The 9,105-nt window shown below is 35.7% G+C and overlaps 1 protein-coding gene across 1 annotated transcript; it reads right to left on the bottom strand.

The window, feature by feature from the left end:
- Nucleotides 1–267: 267 nt before the first annotated feature.
- LOC132902486 (uncharacterized protein K02A2.6-like) lies at nt 268–4,729 on the bottom strand. Its single transcript, XM_060947701.1, has 2 exons — nt 3,892–4,729; nt 268–2,727 (listed from the first exon to the last, which is right to left on the bottom strand). The coding sequence occupies exons 1-2, from the start codon at nt 4,463–4,465 to the stop codon at nt 476–478; spliced, it is 2,826 nt and encodes a 941-aa protein (XP_060803684.1). The 5' UTR covers nt 4,466–4,729; the 3' UTR covers nt 268–475.
- Between the last annotated feature and the right edge of the window lie 4,376 nt (nt 4,730–9,105).

The following is a 9,105-nucleotide window of genomic DNA, read 5'->3' as shown; positions in this document are numbered from 1 at the left end:
AACGGATTTTGTACGCAGTTACGGTGATGTTCAATATTAATGTAGAGTCGTCAAAAACATATCTCAAATGGTGTCAAAAATGAAGGTATCAAAATGAAGGTAATATACATTAGAAAATCAAAAAAAAAATAACGCTTGTGAAAAAATAGTAAAAAAAAATTAAAAAAAAATTCCACTCGTTGCCCAAAGTCGTTTCACAGCATGTAGATAAGTAGGTAGTAATGACAATTTGAAGAAAGTAGTGTGTCCCCGGGCCATCCGGAACAATAAAATAAAAATTTATATACTGCACTGCGTTTATTTGTGACCGAGAATATAATTTAACAATTTTTATAAGTGGAAAGACGTACTCTCACGTGGAAGAGGTAAAAAGGAAGGAAGAGTTGTTTTCTTAATGTTGCCAGCTTGTGTTCCGGCGCATAAACAAATACAAGAGTAATTTTATTATTTATGGATACATCACAATACCCCCCCTTTATAAGTTGAGACGTTGGGGTGCCTTACGAACTCTAACGGAACGTCTTAAACCTGGACTACTAATTTCACTAGTCGGTTGAACTGTGGGACTATTAAAAGATGAATTACCTTCTTCAGCTAAAGGCAAAACAGTTTCAGAATTTACAGGGCTAATAGGTTTCTGTGGCTGTTCACCCTGTGGTGAAATGGTTTGAGGAATTACAATTTTCTCACTACCAGTACTGTTCTTATCAGAAGTATCAATTGGTTCAACATTATAACTTTTATCTACTGTATCTTCAATATTTTCATAATCTTGAGTAGCACTAATAATTTGATCCAAGTGACGCTTCCAAATTAAATTTTCATTTAAAACTTTACAATAATATGTTCTCTTTCCTAATACTTCATCTATCATTGCCTTTACAAACTGCTTTTTATTAGGGTTTCTATAATCTCTACAATAAACTATATCTCCTTCTTTAAATGCTTCCTTTCTTTTTCCTCCCTTATCATAAGCTTTTACATTTGGTATGGACAATAAATCTAATCTAGTTCTAAGTTTCCTTTGAAACATCAACTGAGAAGGTGAAACACCAGTAACAATATGAATTGAGTTTCTGTAATGAAATAAATATCTATTCATTAATGTTTCAAAAGATGTATTGTGATTACTTTTATCTTTTAATGCTTTTAAAAGAGCAGATTTAAAAGTTTTTACAGCATTTTCTGCGAAGCCATTGGTAGCCGGATGAAAGGGTGGAGAAGTTTCATGTACTATCCCGTTCTTGGAAAGAAATTCAGAAAACTCCTTACTAATAAATGTTGCCGCATTATCGGTAACTACAACTTTCGGTAATCCAAATCGGCTGAAACACTCCCTAAACCTTTCAACCGTCTGTTTTGAATCTAAACTTTTGACAATAAATGCCTCAGGCCATTTACTATAAGAATCAATTATTAACAAAATCATCTTATTATCTATTGGCCCTAGAAAATCAGCATGTACACGCTCATATGGAACCTTAGTTCTTGGCCATGAAATAATTGGTGCTTTTGGTGGTTCTGAACGATATGTCATACATACATCACAAGATTTAATTAAATTTTCAATTTGCATATCTAAACCTGGCCACCAAAAGTAAGACCTAGCGTTACATTTCATTTTGACAATGCCTTCATGTGTAGAATGAAGTTCTTTGAGTAAATGTGATCTTAATTTCTCAGGGATGACAACTCTATATCCCCACATAATAACATTCTGGTCAATATATAGTTCGTTCTTCTTTTGTAAATATGGTTTAAGAGAATTATTTTGTGTAAATTTTGGAAATCCATAACGTATCATATTAAATACTGAACTTAAAATAGGATCTTTCCTAGTTTCTGACCTGACTAAATCTAAATTAACAATATTTTGATCTGCTACCAAATTTATATACTCATATTCATTTGTTTGCTTAATACAAGAATTATTTTGCAATGGCAATCTTGACATACAATCAGCTATTACATTATGCATTCCTTTAATATATTTAAAAGTATAATTAAATCCTGATAAAAATGTGGACCACCTTTGGAGCCGTCCTGCAGCCATTTGTGGCAGGCTCTTGTGTTCTCCAAATAGAGCTTGCAAAGGTTTATGGTCTGACTGTAACTCAAACTTGGAACCTACTAAGTACTGATAAAATTTTTGGACTGCCCAATAAATTGCTAAAGCTTCCTTATGGATCATCGAGTATCCTTTTTCAGCTTTGCTATAAACACGTGAAATAAAACTAATAGGCCTGTCAGTACCGTCCGGCAAAATGTGACTGAGTACAGCACCTATACCATTTTGCGAAGCATCACAAGACAATCTTAAAGGTAAATCTCTATTAAAATGGATTAAAATATTATCAGAAACAATTTCTTTTTTAACTTGTTCAAAACTATCATTACAAACTTTTGTCCATATAAATTTTCTATCCTTTTGTAATAAATCATACATTGGTTTTAACTTAACTGATAACTGAGGAACAAACTTTGAATAATATCCAACCATACCAATCCAAGACCTTACTTCCGTGACATTATTAGGTACAGGAGCATTGATGATGGCCTCTAATTTAGCTGGATCCTTCTTTAGACCTTCTTTAGATATAATGTGACCAAGATAATTAATCTCATTTTGAAAAAATAAACATTTTGACTTATTCAATCTTATTCCAACCTCTTTAAATCTTTTTAACACCTCCTTGAGATTATTTAAATGGTCCTCATCATTGCATCCTGTAACCAAAACATCATCGATAAAATTTACAACACCTTTGGCTCCTAATAGAATTTTTTCCATCTTAGCTTGGAAAATGGAGCTCGCTGGCTTAGTACCATAAGGTAATCGGTTAAGTTTAAATATGCCCTTACTTGTAGACCATGCTAATAGCTCCCCTGTGCTATTATCTAATAATAATTGATTAAAAGCATTGCGCAAATCAAGTTTTGTAAATTTCTCACCTCCCTGTAAGGCACTAAAAATATCATCAATTCTAGGTAAAGGATGGTTAACATCTTTAATATATTTATTAACTGTAATTTTATAATTTGCACATAAACGTAATTTGCCATTATCTTTGATAACTGGTACTAAAGGAGTTCCCCATTTAGAACTTTCAACCTTTGTTATAACACCTTCCCGTTCCAACTTCCTTAATTCCTCATCTACTTTCTCCTTGAATGCATGGGGAATAGGAATTGGCTTGTGGAAAACAGGCTTAACATCCTTATCAATAAGTTCTAAATTAACTTCTTCTCCCTTTATCACACCTAACTCATTTTTAAAAAGATCAGAAAAGTTTTCTAAGTAATCTTCCAAATTATCAGCCTTATGAATAATATTAACAGATAAACAATTTTTAATATCTAAATTAAACTTTTGTACCAGATCCCGGCCAAACAGGCATCTGCAACCATTTGAAACAACTAACAATTTACAATTATATTTCTTATCTTTATACTTAATAGGAACAAAAATTTCACCAATAGGTTGTATTACCTGACCGCTATATGTTTTTAATTTTAAATGTGTTGAGTTCAAATCTATATTTTTAAATTTTTGCTTGTAAACACTTTCTGGCACACATGACACTGCCGCACCTGTGTCCAGCTCCATATCAATTAATTTAGAGTTAATTTCACACTGCACTATGAATGGAGAAATGTAATTTAACGATGGCACCTGTAATTCCGGCATCATTGTGAAAATATCAATAATCTCCTCCTCCACCTCCAAGTTGTTTGTATTTGCCGCCTTGGCTTTACATACTGAAGCTAAATGTCCAACCTTTTTACACAGTTTGCAAGTATATTTCTTATATTTACATTTTGCAAAAGAATGATTGGATTTTCCACAATGGATACATGTCAATAATGTTTCAGTACTTTTTTGTTTCTCACCTTGAGACTTGGAACTTTGTGAAATTGTGGACTTGGTAGATTTAGTGACCCGATGCACTGGTGCTTGTCTTTCATGTAATACTGCTTCCTTATTCAATGCTATGTCCAACAAATCAGCCAACTTCTTAGTAATAGGTTCTTCACACAGCCTTTCAAAAATAGGCCCACTTCTCATGCCTGTAACAAACTTGTCCTTGATTCTGTCGTCAATACACGTGCCGAATTCACATTCCGTGGCAGAGTCACAAACTCTTGCGTACCATTTAGTGATGGTTTCTCCATCTTCTTGTTGTAATTTGTCAAATGCTGTCCTTTTTCTAAAATGAGATATTCTGGTTTTGTATCTCAGGCGTAACGCTGTTTGTAATTCCACAAGTGTTTTCGTTTTAGGCAGCTCCGGATGCAATGTACTTTTAATGACTTTGTAAACTTTTTCGTCAATCATTGTTAGTAAAACTGACGTCCGAAGTTCTTTTGAAATGTTGTTGGCGTAGAAATATTGCTCCAGTCTTTCCAAAAAACATTCAATGTCGTCACCATCTTGAAATGGTTTTATGACTCCATATGCCGCCATGGCAAAAATTGTAAATACAGTTTTTTACTTGCCGTCGCCAAATTTAGTGTGTCCCCGGGCCATCCGGAACAATAAAATAAAAATTTATATACTGCACTGCGTTTATTTGTGACCGAGAATATAATTTAACAATTTTTATAAGTGGAAAGACGTACTCTCACGTGGAAGAGGTAAAAAGGAAGGAAGAGTTGTTTTCTTAATGTTGCCAGCTTGTGTTCCGGCGCATAAACAAATACAAGAGTAATTTTATTATTTATGGATACATCACAGAAAGATCAAATATTAATTTTTCGATATCATTAAATACAGACATGACAAAAAAAAAATTATAACATTAAATTCCTGGTATGACACGTGACAGCAGATGAAACCAGTATTTAGATCAAAGCGACACGTTGAAGGGTGGGGTGGGTTAGGTGACTAAATTACAGGAATAATAAAACTGGATATGACCTTATACCTCTTCCTGCCGTACGCCGTGCCGTGTGGTTCCCGGCACCAATACAAAAAAGAATAGGACCACTCCATCTCTTTTCCATGGATGTCGTAAAAGGCGACTAAGGGATAGGCTTACAAACTTGGGATCCTTTTTTAGGCGATGGGCTAGCAACCTGTCACTATTTGAATCTCAATTCTATCATTAAGCCAAATAGCTGAACGTGGCCATTCAGTCTTTTCAAGACTGTTGGCTCTGTCTACCCCGCAAGGGATATAGACGTGACCATATGTATGTATGCACTTCTTCCTCTTGGCGTTAGTCCCTATTATATCCTCGCCTCTTTAGAGAGGAGCCCGGAGTGCGCTTTTACGACCATGTAAAATCCTGGAACCCAATCCTGGAGTCAAGTTTTTAAACGGCGCGACTCCCATCTGATCTCCGAAATCTTTGCCCCTGTACCTAACTTATATTGGATCGTGGTTACACATTCAGTTGCCTGAATGTGTAGGTTTTCTCACTTTGTTTTCCCTCACAATAAGTGTAGGTATCTTATACTCGTACCATTGATTCTTCTGATTCCTGAACATATTGATATAACGTCAATTTTAATATTACTTACAACTAAATTACCTAGTGTTTTCTTAAGTTCCTGTTAATCCCAGTTCCAAGAAAGCTGGCAGCATATCAATTTTAAATGTAATACTTATTTTTTGACCCAAGAATGGAACGGCTTCTTTATTTATTTATTAAAAATTTTTTGTACTTTAAAACAATAATAAAATACATAGTTATTGCACATGCATAGTTACAGGGTAGTAAATAAATTCAAATGTATCAATATATAAGGATAAGTAAAGACAACCATTTTTTCCATAGCATCTATCAGATAAGATCAAAGACTACATCTTTCCACGATCCCTGCATAATTCTTCCGCATCATCCACATTCATAAATCTCTTCATGCAAATTTTGACACATCTAGTAGAATAATATATTATGACAATGGCAACACAGCCGCAATACACTAATAAAGGCGGCGCGGTGAAAGTCATCACTCTTCAGACTAGCAACATCGCTGTTTGATGTTCCTTATTGAACACTGGAAAGTATTTTTGATGCACTGTGTGACAATACATGCATATTGACACTTCCCCACTGTGGTAGACTAAGGCAAGGTTTACATGAAGTAAATAAATATATACCTACGGGACAAATTACACAGATTGAGTTAGCCTCGAAGTAAGTTCGAGACTTGTGTAACGTGATACTAACTCAACGATACTTTATTTTATAATACATATATACTTATATAGATAAACATCCAAGATCCGAGCCAATCAGGAAAAGTTGTTTTCTTATGATGCCCTGGCCGGGATTCGAATCCGAGACCTCCGGTGTCTCAGTCAAGCGTACTACCGCTGAATCCAAATAGTGATAGGTTGCTAGCCCATCGCCTACAAGAAGAAACTAAGTTTATTAGCCTGTCCCGTAGTCGCCTTTTACGGCATCCATGAGAAATATGGAATAGTCCGTAGTCCGTAATATTAAAAGTGCTGGAAGCCACACGGCATCAGATAAGCCGGCAGGAGTTTCAGTTACAAATACAATACACTATTACATTTGTGGCGACATCTTTAACGTCACACGCCATCTGCCAATGATAGCGAAGAATGTGACGCGCTCAGTCAATAGTAGCGACGAGTCTAAATCGCGCAAGCAAAGATTTCACGGAAATCCGATCCAATCTTGGAGCATAAATACAACCGTTGACTCAACATCTTCGGAGCCGCGGTTCTTCCCTTTGTGACGGTAGAACCTGAACTATCGCTCATGCTGCACATTTATAGTAAAAATATTAAGAACAGAGGTATAAATAGATGATTTTATACCTTGTGATCTGTACAAAATAATGTCTGTAAATAATAGAGACGAAACGTGCGGGTGTTCAAAAAGATAAACAGTTGTAAATTCGCATGCAGATCGCAAGTTTTGATGCGGGCACTCTTGTGCCGTGCGGCGGTTACTACTACGAGTAATCTACATTACTTAATTAATTTAATTTATTATTGATAACTGAAAATTCCACAATTTTTCTACAAAATTTAGGAAATTCCTCTAATAATCGGTTAACCTCTAAAAACTGATCGGTCTAAAGAGAAAATAAACTGGTTTTTTTACGCTTTTGCCTGAAAATTTCATACATACATACCTAAAATGTTGTAAACACAGTGACTTGCCGCTTTTAACTGAATTATTTAGTTCCTTTATTGTTTGCCGGTTGACTGGAAGAGATCCCTTCATGGGATAAGTCCGCCATTGCAAGTGATTTGTTTCTTTTATAACTATGTACTTACTATTTTCTTGTTACTGTGTAAATTTCTATGCAATAAATATATTAGAAACAAACAAACAAACAATAGTTACGTATATATCCCATGGATATAGTAAAACGCGACTATGGTAAAAACTAACATACTGTGTCGACCCCACGTAGAAAGTGGGAAAAGGTAACGACGACGAAGAAGAAGATAGTAAAAGGCGACTATGGGATAGGCTCATAAACTTAGGATTCTTTTTTTAGCCGATGCGATGGTCTAGCAACCTGTCACTATTTGAATCTCATTTCTATCGTCAAGCCAAACGTGTCCATGAGTCTTTTCAAGACTGTTGGCTCACAGACATGACTTTATGTATGATTATGGTCGAGTTCAACACCCCTAGTAAGGGCTACTCATCGCAAATGATACAGATGCGAGCATTTGCATCAGAACGAGACGTGTTTGCTAAATCATATGTTACGGGTTGTTGGAAGCACGTCTCTCATGTATACATACACCAGCTTTGACATCTACTTCGTGGTTGTTTTTAATATTACTATCATTTTTAATCTCATTTATGGTAACTATTAGAAAATTACAAAGCTTACATGTTCTTTGTTTTCCGTTCTTGGGATTCTGCCCTCAGACGGGAGTCACTTCGGGTAATAAAGTACCTCCCAAAATCACGACGAAGACGGAGGAAAATAATGATTTTAAAGTTTCGCAGTATTTATATTATAGCATATTTTTAACAAGGCGACTAACACATTACCGGGGTACCACCTATTGGCGTCTTAAAATTTAACTGGGCAGTGGTTAAACATTTTGGCTTTAATTATATTTGATAAGCTGCAAATGCAGGGCATGATAAAAAGCTAATCATATTATTTATAAATAATACAAGTACTAAACGCGCACGTGGCGTACCTTTATGTCGGACGTTTGGAATTATGCCGTGCGGTTCCCGGCACCAATACAAAAAAGAATAGGACCACTCCATCTCTTTCTCATGGATATCGTAAACGGCGACTTAGGTATAGGCTTACAAACTTGGGATTCTTTTTTTAAGGCGATGTGCTAGCAACCTGTCACTATTTGAATCTCAATTCTATCATTAAACCAAATAGCTGAACGTGGCCATTCAGTCTTTTCAAGACTGTTAACTCTTGTCTACCCCGCAAGGGATATAGACGTGACCATATGTATGTATGCAGTTTAAAATTTTTAATTATAAGTTTGTTCTCGACATCTGTAGATTTACGGGGTAAGCATAGCTAATTGTTTTCCCGCCTGCAGATGGGAGTGTGCAGTACACAATACGTCAATCCTAGTTTACGCTAGCGAGGGGGGCAGCTGCCATCTTTAACGACCCTATTCTGTTAAGTTTATTTTGCATTATTTTTGGAATAGTGCCGTGTGGTTCCCGGCACTAATACAACAAAATAATAGGACAACTCCATGTCTTATCCATGGATGTCGAAAATGGCGACTAAGGGATAGGCTTACAAACATGGGATTCTTTTTTACCTGTCACTATTTGAATCTCAATTTCGTAAACACAGACCAAAGAGTTCATCGTTTCGTGCATAGTTCTTTTAGGGAAATTAAGTTTTAAATAAATAATATCATAACAGAGGTACCTAACTGTCTCGAAAAGACTGAAAGGCCACGTTCAGCTGTCAAAGATGGAATTGAGTTTCAAATAGTAACCGGTCGCCTACAGGAAGAATCTCAGGCTTATTAGCCTTCCCTTTTGTCGCCTTTCACGACATTCATGGGAAATATATGTTGTGGTCAGTCGCCATTTACGACATCCGTGCGAAAGATATGGAGTGCCGGGAACCACACGGCACACAGACAAATAAATAATACCATTACAGAAT

Source organism: Amyelois transitella, chromosome 14 (genome assembly GCF_032362555.1).
Source record: "Amyelois transitella isolate CPQ chromosome 14, ilAmyTran1.1, whole genome shotgun sequence".
In the NCBI taxonomy this organism is placed as follows: Eukaryota; Metazoa; Arthropoda; class Insecta; order Lepidoptera; family Pyralidae; genus Amyelois; species Amyelois transitella.
The sequence above is the reverse complement of the archived record's forward strand: the minus strand, read 5'-3'. Positions and strand labels throughout refer to the sequence as shown.

Bases quoted from the DNA above. Each gene is read 5' to 3' on its own strand.
- LOC132902486 (XM_060947701.1), bottom strand. From the start codon at position 4,465: ATGGCGGCATATGGAGTCATAAAACCATTTCAAGATGGTGACGACATT. The intron at 2,728-3,891 runs GTGAGAAACAAA...TTTTGGTTACAG, and splicing joins ACAAAGTTCCAAGTCTCAAG to GATGCAATGATGAGGACCAT.